Source organism: Taudactylus pleione, unplaced genomic scaffold (genome assembly GCF_031769625.1).
Source record: "Taudactylus pleione unplaced genomic scaffold, aTauple2 ptg000025l, whole genome shotgun sequence".
In the NCBI taxonomy this organism is placed as follows: Eukaryota; Metazoa; Chordata; class Amphibia; order Anura; family Myobatrachidae; genus Taudactylus; species Taudactylus pleione.
Window position 1 is genome coordinate 11,783,139 of NW_028284427.1, and position 20,936 is coordinate 11,804,074.

General features: G+C 43.4%; 1 protein-coding gene across 2 annotated transcripts in view; it reads right to left on the reverse strand.

Annotated features, from left to right (window-relative positions):
- SAR1B (secretion associated Ras related GTPase 1B) overlaps positions 1–20,936 on the reverse strand; it is an 89,830-nt gene that overhangs the window by 45,618 nt on the left and 23,276 nt on the right. The window contains exons 2-3 of one of the 2 annotated variants that reach the window (XM_088451365.1): positions 13,964–14,228; positions 10,672–10,747 (exon numbers count right to left, since the gene is read on the reverse strand). In XM_088451365.1, coding sequence (XP_088307491.1) covers positions 10,672–10,729 — 58 coding nt within the window. In that variant the 5' untranslated portion in view covers positions 10,730–10,747; positions 13,964–14,228. The remainder of the gene's footprint in view (positions 1–10,671; positions 10,748–13,963; positions 14,229–20,936) is intronic. The other variant, XM_088451357.1, reaches the window with a different exon arrangement.

The window sequence follows — 20,936 nt, forward strand, 5'->3', positions numbered from 1 at the left end:
TCCAAGAGTTTTTCTCTTGGAACTTTGGCATTTTCAATAGGGTTTCCTTTATGCACCACGGAAGCTGTTTTGTACGGAGGAATGGGGTAATATTACGCCAAACCGATGTTCAGGACTAATCAACAATTACCGGAAATGTTTAGAAGCAGATATTGCTGCACAAGGGGGTCATACCAGATACTGAAAGCAAAGGTTCACATACTTTTGCCACTCACAGATATGTGATATTGGATAATTTCCTCAATAAAAAAATTGCATGTCTAATTTTTTAGTCTCATTTTTTTGATTTGGCTCTCTTTATCTACTTTTAGGACCTGTGTGAAAATCTGAGGTAGTTTTAGGCCAAATTTCAGCAGAAATTTTGAAAATTCTAAAAGGTTCACAAACTTTCAAGCACCACTGTACATTTGCGGTTACATGAGTTCTGTTTGACTATCAGTTACAAGCAGTGGCGGCTCCAGAGGTGGGGCTGCAGCGCTGTCCGAAATTCAAATAGGGGAACCACACCAACTGCTATTTCTAATCCTGCCAAACATAGATGGCTGGGGCTCACTGGCAGTTGGTGTGGCTCCCCTATTTGAATTTTGGACTGCGCTGCAGCCCCACGCCTGGAGCCACCACTGGTTACAAGTGTATTGGAATCTGAGTCTCTGGTATTACAACTTCTAGGGATACCTTTTTATATATAATTTTTTTTTAATGGTTTTAGATCATTTTGTACAAACTATTACGCTGATTTCATTTCTTAATTCTCCCCAACTTAGGGTACACTTTGAATGAGAGAGGGGGCTGGGTGTATAAAGCATCGCATTTTGGATTCAATGCATCTCAGGGAAAACTCAAGAAAGTTTCGCTTTCCGGGGCTTGGTGCATACGGGAAATGCGGTCAAACTTCCAAAAATGGAATTATCTGAGGTTTGACAACGTTTTTCTGCATAGTGCATCCCACCCAGGGGGAGGTAATGATTTACGTGGAGGCGCACTAACCTAGGGTTTCCCAAACTCAGTCCTCACGGCATCCTAATAGTCCAGATTTTAAGGGTGTCCATGCTTGAGCAGAGCTGGTATAATCAAACTGATTAAGATACTAATTAAGTCACCTGTGCTTAAGCATAGCTATTCTTAAAACCTAGACTGCTAGAGTTCCCTGATGACTGAGTTTGGGGACCACTGTCCTAACCCCTTTTCCTACTATATATGTTATATGCCATCAGTCATGATTATATTAAGGGGATGGGTTCGGGATGCCGGTGCTTGGGCACGGCCGTCAGAATCCTAACAGTCCACCTCTCCTTACACCTCCGTCCCTAGTGCCTAAACCTAACCTCCCCCTTCCTGAACCCTAAACCTAACCCTCCCTCCCCCTTAGTGCCTAACCCTCCCCCCAACCCTGCTACTTACCTTCAGGATTCTGGCGGTCGGAATGCCAGTGCCAGGATTCTGGCACCGCCATTTTGAACGCAGGAATCCCTGTGGTTGGTATATTGACCGCATCCCATATAAAGAGAGTGTATTTTTGTAACAAGAACAAGTTCACCACATTTTATATGATTGGATTGATAAGCGTTAATGTGAGTGCAATCAGCTTGTAAAACACGGCTTTGTAGCAAATTGTATTACACTAGGGTGTAAATTTACTAAAGTGAGAGTTTTTAGAAGTGAGTTTTAAAAGTGATGTTGCCCATAGCAACCAATCAGATTGTAGCTATTATTTTCTTGAAGATGCTAGTTAAATGTTAAGTAGAATCTGATTGGTTGCTATGGGCAACATCACTTCTAAAACTCACTTCTAAAAACTCTCACTTTAGTAAATTTACCCCTAGATATCTCTTATCTTTTGTACTATTCTATACAAGACTCTATAAATTGGACATCCTTTGTGGAAAAACTATTTGCTCAATATCAAGCTGCTCATAATTAAGTGCAATAGAGACGGTAGTGCCTTATGGTGACAACCCAGTATCACTTTATACAGGACATTAGTGAACATCCACCTACAGATTTAAGATGAGACTTTAACCTTTTTCCATTCCCTATGAAGAGACATTAGTTCATGAATATCAGGTCATGAACGAGACGAGAGATAAAGTTGACTGATATAAAGTACCAACCAATCAGCTTCTGTTACTTTACAGCAGGGGTGGGGAACCTTTTTTCTGCTGAGGGCCATTTTGATATATATAACATTATTCACGAGCCCGGTGCCAGCCACGCCCCCTCCGTGTGATGTCACACGGGGCAGGGCCACAATCGTCGGTGGTTACAGCAATGCCCAGAGCATCCTTAGGATGTTCTTTGGGGACCACGTAAATAATAGCTATCTGGCGGCTAATATAACATCTGGCCTATATCTGGTGACTAATATACAAAGTTGCTGTATAGGCAGACTACATTGTAGTTCTGCGGAGGTGGGCATTGATTGTAACTGTGTTCTGGGAAATGTTTTGTGTATTATGTGCCCAATTATCATCTGTGTATTATACACATAAGATTAGAAGATAACTGCTGTCCCTCACACTGTTCCTTACAAGTGGTAAACATGCTTATTCAAAACAACATACATCACAAAGGCAGAGGCAGATCTCATGACCAGCATATAAATCTGTGACCAGTCTAGTGATGTATACTGTATAATGCTGAACCCATCTGGTGTACAAGCTCAGCCCAAACCAGTTGCCCAAAGCCAAGATCCATCTAGTAAATATACACTATTTAATAAACAGTCATCACTCATGGTAAAAACTTGTCACACTTGCCCAAACCAGACTTGCCCCTTCTTTCGGAAGGTGTTGGAGTCTCCTGATTTTTTTGGGTAGTCCACCACTGTCGAAGCTGGATGATTGGCTGAGACAGAATCTGTTCAAACTAAAACCTGCACAACGCCATTTTGCGAAATGGCAACAAGACGCCATTTTGCGAATGGCCGCCCAACGCCATTTTAGCGAATCTCACATAATATCAGTACATACGGCAATGCTATTATTTAGCGTCGTGCGATTCCCATGCAATAGAACAATGTTAAAAGTCCTCATTCTATAAATACATAAATTTACTAAAACATATAATATGAGCAACCCTCCAAAACACGTACCACGGTGTACTTCACAAAGACGTAGACGCACGAACGCTAACTAGCGGCTTTTCTTAATATCCCTACACTTACTGCACACTTACATAAAAAGGTTCCCTAGCATTAAGGTTAATATCCAAGGTTATATTCATTATTAATTTTGTAATAAAGCGACTGTATTTATGATCTCAGGTTTAGTACATGATAAACAGACCGTGTTTGGTGCCATTCTGAACCACTGTTTATTTGCAGATTTCCGGTTCCTTCAGCAAGGAAATCGCAACATGCATCTGGGAATTATGGATCATAGAGAGACAGGCATTGAAATGTACTCTGTTCATGTAATGTAATTAGCCAGTTTAGACTTGTTCTTTGGCGGGAAAACGGACACAAAGAAGCTGTTGGAGGCTGAACTATTACAATACAAACTGACCTATGAACTGCATCATAGCAGGAGAACCAATGGGATTATGCCAACTTGTTCTATTGTATTGCCTCTCTCTGCAAGGGTTTATATGCAGGCACCCTGAATCTGCTAGTCAGTCATCTTTTCTTTGCTGTTGACGGAGGTTTCATAGTTGATGCCGGGAATCTGGATTCAGAGCGCATGCGTATGTATTCGACTGTACCTTGTGATTGAATAATCTATTTGCGTTAATTGTATTTAGATCACAGCGTGTAACTATATGCTTTTTGGTGAATAATATCTTTTTGTGCTTTGGAAACACAATGAAAGTCTGGAAAGCAATTATTTCTTGTGCGACTTATAACGCTAAATAGCAACATTTCGGGTGTATAAATAGGTAGGAATTCATAGTTGGGAGTTCGTAGTGAAATCACGCTACCTTTCATATGGTAACACACGGTTATCGATCTCTCAGCAAAGGGTGGAGGAGCCATACACAGGAAAGAACGCATTGTGCCTTCGAATACCTGCTACCACTTTGTAGCTGAGAGACCGCTTTCAGTTATTGTGTGAGTTCAAGGAGCGCTGATGAGAATCCAGGGACCAGGAAGGAAAAAGTTTGTTTTCCTTCGCTGATAAAACTTCATGTTAAAAGGGGAAGTCGCACAATAGCGTAAGGGTAGTAATACGTTTTGTGTAGCGGTCGCATTATTGTGTATGCGACTAGTCGCACAATTGCTTATACGTATTTTCTGTATTGCTGCCGCGTGTTTAAACAGAGCCGTTGAGATTGCATTGTGATTTTCATAGCGCGTGAGCATTGTTTTAAAGATCTTAGTCGGTGCTGCCATATCTAAGAAAACATTTATTTTTCTTCGCACGAAAAAAGTGTGTAAAAGTGAACGTGTGCTGGTAGGGGTAACATGTTCCCTAGCTAGGGGTATCGTAGGACCCTTAGGGGCTAGGCGCATGGTGTCGGCCTAGTGGCTCAGTAGTAGATATAGGTAGCTATGGCAGCACAAGGGGGATACGTGGTTTAGGGCGAAATAGCACGCACAGCAAGGTAGCGTTGCGGAAGGTAATGTCAGTAGTTCACGCGCACCACCACCGCCTTATGCGGATGGGGGTGAAGGTACAGTCGATGTAAAAACCCATAAAAATTTAACATGTAACCTGTACCCTCTCAAGTAATTATAAGGAACGTGTTGATGATGTAGATGATGATCCTGTTGTGATGTCCGCTCTCTCCCATGTTGCACAAATGTTAAATGAACCACCACATCAAGCACAGGTAGCTGCCTCTCTAGTACCAGAAATGGAGGTAGCCCCACCGGTACAGGAAGTATTATCCCCCGCTTTAACAGTAGCGGAGATTACTAATACCGTATGTAGTAGCAGTAGGCTGAACCCTCAACTAGGTAATTCGGCCAAAGGTAGGATTATGGCAGGCATACATCCTGTCCGGATAATAACTGTTCCCAATGGGAATCCGGATGCGAATGGTGTGGTGCCCACAAGAGATGTAGTGATGCATTGTCCTTGGACAAGAGCTGAACTAAGGGCCTGATTCAGAGCCGCTCGTAAGCGGACGCTTGTTCGCTCCGAGCGATGTTCGCACATCTGCGCATGGGTCGTAATGTGCATGCGCCAACCAGTCATTGCGGTTGGAAATCGTGCGCTCGCAAAACAGCGAGGGCCAGCTAATTTGACTGACAGAATGAGGCGTTTGTGGGTGGTAACAGGGGAAGGTGCTTGAAAACGGAGAGTGGAGATCCGAACGCAGGCGTGCCAAACGGTCAAAACGGGCATTTAATGGGAGTGCATAATTAGTAAGGGAGTGTCATCGATCACGTCACTTGGTTGTCTTTTAGCCTGAACTGCTCGCAGTGATTGCGGGCAGTAAAACCTACCACAAGCACTGCGAGCAGTTCAGACGCCTTTCGATGTACGTATGATGCGAACGGCCATGTTTCGTTCGCTCGCTCAGACATAGAGGCGTCAACAGACCGCAAAGAGCGAGCGCTCAATTTAAATAGCCGCCCCTTTTTCTGAACGACCGTTCGCAAATAGCGTCCGGCTCTGAATCAGGTCCTAAATTCCATAATGACCGACTTCCCTGACCCTAAGAAGGAATTAGCAAAATGCCAAAGATTTGTGAAAAACTTGGGTAATGCTCACGAGCCAACCAATAAAGATTTGCAAGTGGTTTTAAGGGCATGTCTTCCGCACAATACCGACGTGAAAAAGTTTATCATGGATTGCGTATGGAGGGAGACAACCCCTTAACAGACCAGGATACCCAAGGTAACATTACCCGCATAATAACTCAATTGGGTGTATATTTTCCGGTAATAGTTAACTGGAGTAAAATTTTCACCATAAAACAAAAAGAGAGTGAATCTACAGAAGATTACTGTACCCGAGCTCTGCAGACTATCACCCAGTACACTGAGATAGAAGATATTAAAGATAGAACTCACCATAGGGAAATGGTCATCACAGTAATTATGGATGGTCTTAAAGACAATCTAAAGACCAGAGTCCAGACCTCTCTACCTGGCTGGAGGGGAGTTACTGTAGACACACTCAGGGAGTCTGCTATTGAGCACGATAAAAACATCCTCAAGAAGTGAGAGATCCAGAGCGAGAAGCTAATGGCTGTTAGCATTCAAGCTCTAGAAGGAATAAATATACCATCAGTAGCAGCTCCAGGCACAGGCAAGCCGGTCCGTCGCCCGGAGCGCTACTGTTTCCGGAGGGCGCAGACCTCCCTCCCAGCGCTATAGGACATATTAAAACTCAGGGGGAGGGAGCAGAGGAGGGAAGGAGCGGCAACACATAACGGCGCTGGGTGCAGCGCAGCCTAGCGCCGGCCCTGTATACCATCACAGCCACCTGCACAGCTACACGCCCTCACCAATCCTGCACCGCCACAAACAGAGCTCTACCCCACTTATCACACAACCCATACTACCCGCAGCCACCATATTACCCTAAAAATTCTTACCCACACTCACAATCTTTCTCTACTGCCCAACCCACACAACAACCTTTTCCCCCACCCCACTCACAAAGGTGTTTTAACTGCAACCAAGTGGGACATGCAATTAGAAACTGTAAGGTGAAGAGGGTAGGACCCCCTAACCAGGGAGTAATTAGATATGCAGAATGCAGGGAATTCTCCACAGTCACCTGCTCCAATTGTGACCTTAAATGCTGTATTGGAGAGTGAGAGTCAACAATAGGGGTTAGGTCATACCTGTAGTCTACAGCTAGTCAGGTTAACTGGAAGTACTAGGGAAGAACCGGTGATGATGGTTGATGTAGCTAGTGTTAAACATCCTTTTCTTGTAGACACAGGGGCGACCAGATCAGTGATAAGATCTCTAGCTAATTTACAGGTGACCAGCGAAACAGTACCAGCAATGGGTGTAACGGGTAAAGTGCAACATTATCCTTTAACCAAATCAACAGAGGTTACTATTGGGCTATTGCATAGCCAGGCATTCTTTTCTCCTGGCAGCAGCGGCCCCTACCAACCTACTGGGAATTGGATTTGTTATGTAAGATGAGATGTGTCATATATTGTACCCCTGATGGTATATTCTTAGATATCCCAGAAAGAGTGGCACATGAGGTGAGGGATATATTGGACACTCCCCAAAGGTTAATGTATCACTGTACTGGTTCAGGTGAAAATCCATCTCAGGTAGATCAAATGTTATCCCAAATACCAGGTTCACTTTGGACCTAAGATGGACCGGACACTGGATTGATGGCAAATGTAGCTCCCATAATGGTAAATCTAAAAAGTGGTAGGCAAGCTCTAAAAATTCCCCAGTACCCATTAAAATAAGAGGTAGAGGTAGGGGGTGTATCCCATAATTGAGCGGTTATTACAACAGGGAATTTTAGTCCATAAAGCAAGTGTAGCCAACAGTCCCATCTTTCCTGTGAAAAAGAGTGGTGGGAGGGGTTATAGGCTAGTAGAAGACCTTAGAGGGTTAATAAGGTAGTAGAGAGCCAATTCCCCGTAGTGCAGAATCCTGTCATTCTCATGCAGATCCCACCAAATGCAACCCATTTTACTGTCATTGACCTCTGTTCTGCTTTCTTCTCTGTACCTCTTCATCCTGACTGTCAGTACCTATTTGCATTTACATACAGGGGGGTACAATACACATGGACACGATTGTCCCAAGGTTTCATAGACAGCCCCAGTATCTTCTCCCAGGCCTTACATGGCTGTTTACAATCTTTTCAACCTGCCAATGGATCTGTTCTAATACAATATGTGGATGATTTATTGTTGTGTTCTGATTCATTTATGTCATGTTTAAATGATACTAAACTTTTATTGCTTCATCTCTCACAAACAGGACACAAGGTTGCTAAGGTCAAACTACAGCCGTGCCAGTCCAGGGATAAATACTTGGGACATTGCCTAACCCAGGGATTACGACATCTGACAGAATCCAAGCCATACAGACCATGACACTGCGGCAGAACCAACAGCAAATCCGTACCTTCTTGGGAATGTGTGGATACTGCAGAATGTGGATCCCAGGTTTTTCTATTTTGGCCTTGCCATTACAGGACTTAGGACCTCATTCAGAGTCGGTCGTTGCGGCCACACGGTCGTACGGGAAAAGGGGCCGGATATGCAAATGATGCACTCGCAAGTTGCGTCCCTAAGATCGGATCGTTAGCTGGCCGACCAAGGGGAGGAAGTGGCCGGAAGACAAAAAAATACGCCCCCTTCTCTACGCATTACACGTCATCTCCGGGCATATAAGGATTAATCGAGACCATCGGGAACCATCGGAACTGGTCGTAGAGCTTAAGGTTGACCATACCCTCTCTTAAGCTCAGTGTAAAAACCTCCCATGTCACATGTGCTATGACACTACTTTGTTAATTATGCACTCCCATAAAACGCCGTTCGCATAATTAGGCACGCCTGCGTTGGGATCTCCACTCCCCCGTTTTCAAGCACCTTCCCCTGTTACCACCCACAAACGCCTCATTCTGTCACTCAAACTAACGACCTGGCTGTGTTCAAGGAGAGAGAAATTTCTGATCGTAGCAGCTAGTTTGCGCACGCGCATTGCGAACTTTACGCATGCGCAGTTTAGCGAACATCGGTGGCGTACGACCGTGCGGCCGCTACGACCGACTCTGAATGAGGTCCTTAGTCTCTTCCTCAAAGCCCGATCGTGTCATACACACAGAGGAAACAGAGCAGGCTTTCCTTAACCTTAAGGATAGTCTGAGAAGAGCACCTGCATTGGGAATACCTGATTATGAAAAACCTTTTGATTTGTACTGTACGGAAGCTAATGGTTGTGCAGGAGGTGTCCTCACACAAAAACATGTTGATGTCAGTAGGCCCGTAGCATACTACAGTGCACAATTGGACACTGTGGCAAGATCACTCCCAATGTGTTTAAGAAGTGTAGCAGCAACTGCTCTATTGGTCAGTAAGAGTGAGGATGTAGTGTTAGGCCATGATATGATTGTTTATACACCCCATGCTGTATCTGCTTTGCTGAATTCTGCCCAAACCAGACATGTCTCCTCAGCTAGGTTCACAAAATGGGAACTAGCCCTAATAGCACCTGCAAACATCACCATCAAACGGTACAGTACGTTAAATCCAGCAACGTACTATTTACCATATGTGCAACAGAATGCACAAAGGGTGGAGAGAGGTGAGTCGCTGGTGGAAGGTGAGTTCTACAGGTATATTGATGCACATGATTGTATGGAATATCTGAATCAAACCTTTACTGCAAAACCTGACATACGGGATACACCTTTAGAAAATGTAGATGTGACATTTTACACGGATGGGAGTTGTCATAGACAAACTGACACTGGAGAGTTATGTACAGGTTATGCTGTGGTAAATGATGAAGACATCATAGAAGCCGAACCTCTTGGTCCACCCCACTCGGCCCAAGTGGCGGAGCTGGTGGCACTCTGAAGATATTGAATCAGCAGAAGGCAAATCTGCTAATATCTACACTGACTCTAGGTACGCCTTCGGGGTGGTACATGATTTTGGTGCTCTATGGTGTCTGAGAAAAGTGGTCAGCTGAGTCTTATCTCCGGGCTTCTTCCGGAGAGGAAAAACAAAAAGTATGCAAGTATGGCCCAAACTGCTATAACTCTGTTATTACTGGCTTATAGAAGTCCATTTCCTGTCCTGCAGTAAACTGTGGTAGGGGATGCTAGTTTGATGCAGAACGGGAAATCATTATTTATTTATTAACAGTTATTTTTATAGTGCGCACATATTCCACAGACATAGGAAGTCAGAGCACCTGGAGAAACCCACGTATACATGGGAGAACATACAAACTTGTTTGTTTGGTCTGTACAAATATGGAGCCCACCAAAAGGATCTTGCAGTAATCCGGTAAGCTTTCTGACCCTGTGACCATCCAATAGAAATGCATTAAAATGATCCAGTTGCAGATTGTACTTATTAAAGAACAATTCCACATTAATATGCAATCTGCTCGTTTGAGATACTCTTCTACAATATACAAGAATATATGGATGCAGATCTATTTACATTCTGTCAGACAGGATATTGTTTATTTCATAGTGTCGTCTTTGTGTCTCTGTGCCTTTCCATAATCTAGCCACTACACTACACTCTAGTTAGACCCAACAGGACACAGGATTCCACCGCTACCAAGAACACACAAATGTATAAGTGTAAAGCGAAAATGCTTCTGTGAACAGACAAAGTATTACAATTTTATTTACTTTATTTTAGAACTTTTTTTAAAGAGATGTAAAATAGTTTCATATACAAAAAAAAATAAAATGTTTCAGTTTAAGGTTTTTGCAAAAAGGAGAGAGAATGGAAACAAACAAATACAGTACGTTTGCAATATACTACATATTTAAGTGAAATTTGAAAAATCTGTTAATCAAATGTAAAGCGAAAAATGTGAGTTATTAGAAGTGGAGATGTTGCCCATAGCAACCAATCAGATTCTAGCTATTATATTCTAGAAGGCTATATATAGATCAATGTTAAGTAGCATCTGATTGGTTGCGATGGCCAACATTTCCACTTATACAAACCTGCACTTTAGTAAATATCAGCCTCAACAACTGATGTACATTATAACAAAGTCAACTTGTGACTGACATAAAACATAGTCTCTTCCACTCTTACCTAAAAACTGAAGCACGCTGCTGAAACCACTGTAGATCCAACTGAATAGGAAGGACATATCCAAAGCTCAGTGCGTCTAGAAGAGGAGAAAAAGAATGAGGAGATCCTGTTAGGCTTATACTTTTCCTGTGGTTGCTAGCAGACAGGGATCTAGCCAAAAATAAACACAATCATATTTATTGCAAAGAGCAGTCTACTTAATAAGTGTCCTCAGATAGTACCAGAAAGGTTAATGTTTGTAAAGAATTTCAAGAACTGGAATTCTTTAAGTTAAATAAATTTGTATTAAGCTTTGTCAATAAAATTCAGAGCTGAGCTGGCTGTATAAGTGGTATGTTTACTTCAAAGATGTGATCATCTAGCAAACAAAGCTGTAAAAATGACATGTTTCTTTGTATAGAAATTTACCACATACTCTTCTTCATGCACTTTTATAACATCTTGGGTGAGGGACGAGATGCATTACTGATTGCTTTTATAATGGGATCAGTAACGGACATCATCTCCTACTTATCTGAGGGATCTTCACTGGTATGCACTATCTTCTTGCCGGGACAGGTCCGCAATACCCAGCTGTCCCAGCGATATCTTTACCTCCACGTTTATGACCTAGGAAAAATAATGTGCATGTGCTGCCATCAGGCTACATATGCGCTACTGGCTATTACCGAAATGTACCCTTTGGATCCCTCTCTGGCCACTTTGCAAAAAGAAGCCAATAGGTTACTATAGATGGCGTTGCCTATCGGGTACAAGCTTGCAAAGTTACACTTTTTACAGCTTGGTGCATACCGGCACATCGCAGCCCCAAAGCATTTTATGGGGGTTACAGTGCTGGCAGGCTGCACCGACTATCTTGAATACCCGCTGCAGACCACTTTTATGCATATTTATGTTGCAATCCTCCCAAAAAATGTTGTTTCGGAGGTTTAAACCCATTTTTGAGGATAGTGCAGTGCTAATCAATCTTTATATTCTACTGTTCTTCTTGTGTTTATGAAGTGAGCAACACTTCAGACTACATGTCGACATAATGACCATGTCGATATTCTGAATATTAACATAAATAGTACATACCAGCACCAAGACCTACACAGGGTTTTAGTGCAAATAAACAAGAGCAAGGTCTCTTTAAATGTTGTTACTAAAAAAAAAGCCAACCAATAGGGAGCAGTGAATAACTTTGCCTATTGCAGAACATTTCTTCCAGACATGTACAGCAATCAAGCAAAGAATATGCCACAGGCTGTCTTCATGCTAGGTATGGCCATCGACCATCAATGTTTCTCATTGATGAATGGTCTATTGCCGATGACAAGTCTTGTTTCCAAAGAAAAAAAAAACTTAATTTATATTCTTTCACATATGACAATGTGCCACCATAGAAGTAAACAGGACAAATCCTCACAGGGTTGCCTGACTTCACCCCTACCTCAGCTATGTCTAAAAAAAAAAAAAAAAAAATTGATGTAAGGGCTCCTCGGCTAACTTCTTCCGCGTTAAAAGTAAACCAACACTACCTCCATTGGATCAACATGACACTTCTTGCTCACAGTCGATGACGGATATCAAAATTGATCCTCAAGTACAAGCACTGATGACAAACTTTCTAGGAGGTGTCAAAGCCGCTTTTAACCAGGAACTTGTCAAAGCCATTTATGACTAAATAAGAAATATCCTCCCTTGCCACTAGAACAGATGCATTAGAATCGAAGACAGACAAACTCTGTCTTTCCCAAGCAGTCTCTGATACGGAGATTTCACATTCACATTCCGTAGTAGAATCTCTAAAGGAATAAACAGGAGGACTTTGAGAATGGCTCCCATCGTAACAATCTCAAAATTCAAAATGTGTCCGAAACGATCTCTGCTTCAGATCTGCAGTCTTTTCTTGGTGGACTAACTCATGGACAGAGTTCTCCAGGCTAGACCATCCTCTGCTCAACTTCCCATCGATATTATTGTCCGACTGCACTGTTACCTTACCAAGGAGCGGGTTACTCCTGGCAACAAGAGATACATCAGTTATCACTTTTCAAGATATGGATATTCAATTATTCCAGGATTTGTCTCACTCCACTAATCAGAAACGGTGAGATCTTCAACCTGTTACACGAATACTGCAGCAACACAATATGAGATATCTGGGGCTACCCCTTCCAGCTCCAGGTATTTGTGGCTAATGCCACTTTCTCTATAAAGTCTCTTGAACAAGGCCAGGTTCTTCTAGCAAAATTAGATATATTTCTGAGCCGGCACTCCCACATGCCATGTCACTTAAATCTCAGCGTTTCCACCCTCTGGCCCCTGAATGGTCTACAGGTAACCAACATTGTGACCGCGGTGCTGCACTGAATTGGCTATTTCTCCTCATGGCTATACTACTCCCTGAATGCTTCCACCTGAGCCTCTCCCTTGGATGATGTCCATCACTGTGTCTGGCTTGATTTTTTTTTAAGTTCTTTACAGTGTTTAAAGGTGTATTGTTTGTTAAATTTTACTTTACTATGACTCTCCCCTTCTAGCTGTGTCCTACTACACTGGGGACAAATGTTTATCCCTCAGCATTATTTATCTCTTTATTATTCACATTATTTACTTCTGGTTAGCCCCAGGTCTCTCTGAGACTATTTGGTTTTTAACCGATATGCTATCCTTACTTTGATAGTTTTGCTCAGTTTTATTCTACATATGTTCTCATGGCACCTTTATTGCGTTAATTGTTAATCTACTCACTAAGGGCCTAGGTCCCAATGGAGGGTTCTCCCTTACCTGTTTGCTCATGGCCCTCCCCACACGCTCCCTATACTTCACATCTATTATCTCACCAATTTAATCTCTCATTACTTTGAACCCCCTAGGGGTTCCTGTGTTTAAGGGTCTTCGCCCCTATGGGCTTTTTTCCACCTCCTCCCTTTCCCTTTTCTTTTGTGGCTATTCTCACTCTCTTTTTCCACAATGTGTCTGGAAGAACTAGGCCATGTTCAACATATTTTCTATAAAATCAGATCTACACCTGGAACTATGGCACTGAAGTAACGTCTCAGGGCCTGAGTCAGCAGTGTACACAAATGCAATTCCGTACGCAGATCGAGCGATTGTTAACCACTGCGCAAGCACCGCAGTACGCATGTGCTATTATCGCACTGCGATTACGGTCGCACTGAGGAATCCATCGCAGAGTGAGTGACAGGGGAGTAGTTGGAGAAACATAGGCGTGCCTGTTTAAACGCCGTTTCCTGGGCGTGCATAAATTAGCCACTGCAATTGCATACACTGCTTGAGTACTTACATGCGACGAGACTTGCGGTTTCTGCGGCTGGTCAGACCTCTTGTAAATGTTGCGTGTTGCGTGGTATTGATGAATGAGCAGTAGTGCGAGGTAGTACGGATGTGAGAAAGCCGTAGTGGGCATCTCTATGCTGGCTGAGCTGTGGCAGGCGTTAGCATACTTTTGCTGCTGTGTTTAGTACGAATTCGCCGCTGTGTATGCAATAGCGATCCTTACTGAATCAGGCCCTTAGTTTGCCACCTAAGCGTATTGAAGTCCTGGGAGCCTGCAGGAGGGAAAAAGCGAATATTGTCTTTCTCCAAAAAACTCATCTTACAGGTACTCGCACTCAGTTGCAGGGTAAGCAGTCTTCTCCAATTTTTTTCCCTGGGCGGATTGCAAGAAACGTGATGTTGCATTATTAATGCACAACAAAACCTTTTTCCTGCATTCCGTCACCTACTCGGACCCGAAGGATTGTTTTATTATTAATAAATATAGTAACCACGCTAGTAATGTAAGCAGCTAATGTTTGGTTAAAACTAAAGGGAAATCAATGAGCGTTATGTAATAGTGGCACCTGTAAAGAAAATGGTTATTAAACACATTACATATAATGTTTATAGTCTTTTATTAAATATTTTGTGAGACCCGAGTGCAGACTCTTTGAAGCAGTTTAGAGCGGAGTTAAGCACAGGTTGTGAACTATCCCTACACAGCCCTACCCAAGTCCTGCAGTCCAGGAACTTCTTGTTCCTGGAAGCGGTTCGTTTCCACAACTGTTTCAGAAAGGCTATAAACATTATGGCCCTGATTCAGAGGCGGACGCTCTGACAGAGCGCTCGCTCTGAATCAGGGCCGTCCCTGCTCCTTTTTGGAGCGGCCTCCTGGCCGCTCGCATAGCTGTGGGTGACCACCCACAGCTATAGCGAGCGGCCAAAATGATGGTCGCGATGGTCAAGACCATCGCGACCATCGGGCTTGCGACGAGACCCTGCAGTAGGGTCTCGCTGCCGCAAGCCCAGGAGTGCTTTTGGCTCTATCAGAGCCAAAAGCACTCCCACTGACATCACTAGTGATGTCAGTGGGGCCGGCCCCAGACGGTAGGCGTTCCCATGGGAACGCCTCCGTCTGGGCAGCCACGCCCCCGGCACGCCCACCAAAGGGGGCGTGCTGTCAATCAACATCGACAGTACGCCCCCTTTGGTGCGAGACCCGTAATGACGGCTTGGCCGTCGTTATTCGGGTCTCGTGCATGCGCACGACGGAGCCGCATCCGTCGTGCGGATGCGCACTTGGGCACCATCGACCCGCTTGCGAGTGCTCAGCGCTCGCGAGCGGGTCAGAATCAGGCCCAAGGTGTAGTGTTTTTGATAACCATTTTCTTTACAAGTGCCACTATTATATAGTGCTCATTTAGGTTGTTTTATTATAGTTGTTTACTCCCTGCACTCCATTACGGTCACTCTGGTCTTGGTCTAAGCCCCGAATCAGGGACAGGGTTCCTTTTTTTAAATTGTTTAAGTGCATTAAGCGGCTAGCACAGGGACATCTTATTATAACAGGGGACTTTAATATCACGTTTAACCTAGCTCTTGCCATATCTTCACCTCCCGCCCAAAAGTTAAATACTGCTCCTTAAAATGAAAACCTGATTTTAACTTCCCTACTTAAGCAACATAACTTGTACGACTCCTGGCGCCTTAAAAATTAGACTGCGAGGGATTATACTTTTTTTTCTGCGCTGTATCACATATAATCTCGCATAGAAATTATTCTGTTTCTCACTCACTGACTTCTGAGACTACCCAAGATGGGATCACTCCCTTCCCATGGACAGATCATTCAGGAATCTTTATCCTCCTTGATCTAGTGTGACAAATCCCTCGTCCATGTAGATGGTGACTAGATGACTCGCTTTTAGTCAACCCGACAACCCTCTCTACTATCAACCAGGCAATCTCTGATTATTTTAAGAGATGTTGACAGATGTTGCACAAGGAGTCTCATGGGAAGCCCAAAAGGCCACCATTCGTGGCCAACTCATCAGCTCAGATTTGGCAACTTGCAATTGCATGGCTGCTGAATTTGCCTACCTTGAACAGCAAATTTTCGCTCTGCTGGATTGTCATAAGCTAACCCCACTGCCGACTTGTTCTCTTGGATGAGCCAGCTGAATACTCTACTCCTGGATAGCCGCCTCTACTCTGCAGAAACTCCAACAGCACTTTTACAACAAAGCTGACAAGACAGACTCTATATTACCTAGACAGCTACGAGCCCTTAACTTGATTAATAAAATTCAATCAAAGCGTAATAATATCTATCACTTGTGACCCTGTTTAATTTAAACCTAAATTCAGGGAATTCTACACCTCACTATATAATCTCCCTGACCCTGCCCTTCCGAATTGCCTTTGCTTTGGTGACCTGGAGATGTATTCTCCCCAAACTCACTCTGGCCCAACTTTCCACCTAAAATGCTGATATTACACAGGACGAAACCCGAGCAGCTATTAAATCTATCAAAGGTTCTTCTGCCCCTGGTGCTGACTGTTTTTTCGTCCCATGACTATAACCCTACTTAAAAGATATATTTTATAAAATGCTAGTGGGGGTATCCTTTGACTCTGCCATGATGCAAGCAAATATAACAGTGACACCGAAACCCTCTGGTTTCATTCTGCGCCTCTGGTGTCATTCTGAGCTGGGAGGGATCCCATGTGATCCCGCTCACTGCACTCTCCGGTGAGAAGTCCATAGGCTTCTATAGTGTAGCGCCATCTGAAGGTGGTGCATATGAGAAATGCAGTCAAACCTGCATTTCCGGGTTTTGAACGCATTTTTCCCTTTGCTGCATACCGGCCTGTGAGTGGAGTTTTGCTGCGATGCAATTAATAATGCCGTCTTGTGCCGTATAGAGTAACAAGGACACATTTGTATTTAGACATTTGTGCTTTGCTTTTCAATAATGTAACCATATTGCATAATAATAGTGTTCCCGCTAGACTATGTGCAGGGCAGGGCGCCGGCAGAGTCTCTATGTGCGCCTTCGGCGCATGATCCCGAAAAGAGGGTGTGGTCGGCCAGGGAGGGGCATATACTTGTGACACGCCTCCAATTTGTCACACTTGGGGGAGTGGCTTCCCCCAAGCTCTCCCTTCACGGTGAATAGATGCCGTGCGCATGCAGGAGAGGAGGACCTGTGGACAGCACAGAGGGATGGGGAGAAAGAGGAGTGGGTAGAGAAGGGACGAAGCGTTTCAGAGCCATGGGGGGTCCATATATTACTAGTCAGAAATAATTTGTCAGGACCTTAGTTCATCTCTGTAGTTATACAGATGTGTCGTCATTCGTCTTTGCTGCAGTAGTGCCAAACAGCCCCTCCTGGCGCGCCTGGTCCCATGAGACTCTGATAGCGCCAGGCGTCTTTTTTGCCGAAAATGCGTCCAAGTTGCAGATTATTTTGATGCGTGACACTTGTATATCTGTGTGCAACTGAGTCTCTCAATCAGCATGTGAAGTGCTACAATGCAGCGGCCGCAGGTTTTTTCCACACCAAGTCCAGTTTACAGTCTCACGTATCCAATTAATCATCACAGCCTGGTGCGTTTTAGTCGCATCACATTGCGACTTAGACACATTGTCAAAAAACTGACGCCTGGCGCTAGCAGCGTTGTGGACCTGGCAGTTCACTCACGCCAAGAAAGTCACCCTGTGTGGCTTATTGATGCTAGATGTATGAGGACACATCTGTAACTCACAGGAAGCAAATGATAATATTTATGATGTGGAATGTGTAAAAGAATGTAGATTAATTGCATTATATACTGCCGGTGAGAAAACAGCAATTAACACTCATTGTGAGCATGTTCCCCTATGTACACAATGATCACATGTATGAATCACATCTTTAGAAAGCACAGGTATGAATCACAATCATCAAAAATGACATTAGGAATATATCAGAAAGTCATTGTCCTGCACAAAACGAAGAGACACAGGGGTAAATTTACTAAAGGTAGTTTTGGTGATTTTCTGCAATATTCCACTGATTTAGCAAATCGGAGATTTCCTAAATGTAAACTCGCATGGAAATCGCGGATGAAACATGACTTTAGACGGCATTAGACCATAGGTCAAAACATTGTATGCTTCGCATCCACATTTGGTGTCCATAGCCTGTCATTATTTTAATATTTTCTTTACAGTTGGACTACAGGTGCCAGCAGACTCTGAATGTGCGGGCATGCTGGCACTTGTTGGTCCACAAGTGCTTGCATGCCGGTGCAAGCTTGCTGGGACCTGTAGTCTCTACACCATTAACCCCCGCATCTACCCCCTCCAGGGATTCGGGGAATAGCCGGGCTGGTTGAGGGGGGACCTCATTTTATTTTTGGGGTCGCCAATTTCTGGGGATTTCCAACCCTGGGCCGACTAGTTTGGGGATAGTTTTACATTATGGTAGGGGAACCCCATGCTGTGTGTCTCCCTGCTATAGTGTAAGACCCCTGGCTGGTTCAGCCCGGTGATGGTTATAGGAATATTGGGTAACTCCACTCAATTCACCCCCCAATTTCCTGTACCAGCCTAGGCTGAGAGGTCTGGAGCTGGTTACAGAATTGGGGAGGGGCAAAATTTTTTTACATTTACCATTTTATTTACTGTTTTACACAACAAAACCTGTTAAGATCATATAAATCTGTGCCGCAGCACATTAACAGCGGATTCATAATTCTATTTAACAGCGGAGTCTATCGTAAATGGGGGAAATCCAAAAGGGGTTTAGACCGAAATATAAATTGAGCATCACCCTTTGAATTAAAATAGACAAATACGCTGCTTAGTAAATCCATGATTTTGCGCTTCTAAACTACCGGCTATATCCAGCGTTTTTTGTTTAGAAGTCAAGACAGGATTCTTAGTAAATTTACCCCATGGAGTATTGAGCAGGTAAGACATATGCATGTAGAGTTCAATTTCTATACTACATCAATGAATGATAAATCTGGCCCTGCTGATAGGTTAGTTACTTGTCAATAACATAAAAAAATTAACCTCTGATGACTGTTCAGACAAAAAGAAATTCTATGTATAGCTTTCATACTGGTTTCCGAAATGCCATTAAAGCACATTCTAAAAGCAAAGGTCAAGAACGTTCAAACCTCTGCCTGGACACGTCAGCAGTTTCACTTGCTGCAAAACTACAATCCCAAAATGCCTCTTGGAGTCTGTCAAGAACCAGATATACAGTGACGCAGCAGGGAGGGTCAGGTTACAACTTACAATATAAGACTATTTATGTGAGTCACAAAGAGAACTCTGAGCACTGAGTCACTGCTGAGAAATGTTACCTATCAAAAATGCACTAGCTCCAATATACTACATACAGTCAGGTGCATAAATATTGTTACATTGACAGAATTTTCAGATTTTGACCTTTATTCATCACCACAATGGCTTTGAAATGAAACAAACAAGATGTGCTTTAACTGCAGACTTTCAGATTTAATTTGAGGGCAATTACATCCAAATCAGGTGAACGGTGTAGGAATTACAACGGTTTCTATATGTGCCTCCCACTTTTTAAGGGGCCAAAAGTAATGGGACTATCAATTCAAAAGCTATTTAATGGACAGGTGTGGGCTATTCCCTCGTTATTTCATTATCAATTAAGTAGGTAAAAGGTCTGGAGTTGATTCTAAGTGTGACATTTGCATTTGGAATCAGTTGCTGTCGACTCTCAATATGAGATCCAAAGAGCTGTCACTATCAGTGAAGCAAGCCATCATTAGGCTAAAAAATCAAAACAAACCCATCAGAGAGATAGCAAAAACATTAGGTGTGGCCAAATCAACTGTTTGGAACATTCTTAAAAAGAAAGAACGCACCGGAGAGCTCAGCAACACCAAAAGACCCGGAAGACCACGGAAAACAACTGTGGTGGATGACAGAAGAATTATTTCCCTGGTGAAGAATAACCCCTTCACAACAGTTGGCAAAATCAAGAACACTCTCCAGGAGGTAGGTGTATATGTGACAAAGTCAACAATCAAGAGAAGACTTCACAAGAGTGAATATAGAGGGTTCACCACAAGATGTAAACCATTGGTGAGCCACAAAAACAGAAAGACCAGATTAGAGTTTGCCAAACAACATCTAAAAAAGCCATTACAGTTCTGGAACAACATCCTATGGACAGATGAGACAAAGATCAACTTGTACCAGAGTGATGGGAAGAGAAGAGTATGGAGAAGGAAAGGAACTGCTCATGATCCAAAACATACCACCTCATCAGTGAAACATGGTGGTGGTAGTGTCATGGTGTGGGCATGTATGGCTGCCAATGGAACTGGTTCCCTTGTATTTATTGATGATGTGACTGCTGACAAAAGCAGCAGAATGAATTCTGAAGTGTTTCGGGCAATATTATATGCTCATATTCAGTCAAATGCTTCAGAACTCATTGGACGGCGCTTCACAGTGCAAATGGACAATGACCCAAAGCATACTGCAAAAGCAACCAAAGAGTTTTTTAAGGCTAAAAAGTGGAATGTTATGCAATGGCCAAGTCAATCCCCTGACCTGAATCCGATTGAGCATGCATTTCACTTGATGAAGACAAAACTGAAGGGAAAATGCCCCAAGAACAAGCAGGAACTGAAGACATTTGCAGTAGAGTCCTGGCAGAGCATCACCAGGGATGAAACCCAGCGTCTGTTGAGGCCTATGCGTTCCAGACTTCAGGCTGTAATTGCCTGCAAAAGATTTGCAACGAAGTATTAAAAAGTGAAAGTTAGATTTAGGATTGTTTCGTTTGTCCCATTACTTTTGGCCCCTTAAAAAGTGGGAGGCACATATAGAAACCGTTGTAATTCCTACACCGTTCACCTGATTTGGATGTAAGTACCCTCAAATTAAATCTGAAAGTCTGCAGTTAAAGCACATCTTGTTTGTTTAATTTCAAAGCCATTTGTGGTGGTGAATAGAGGCC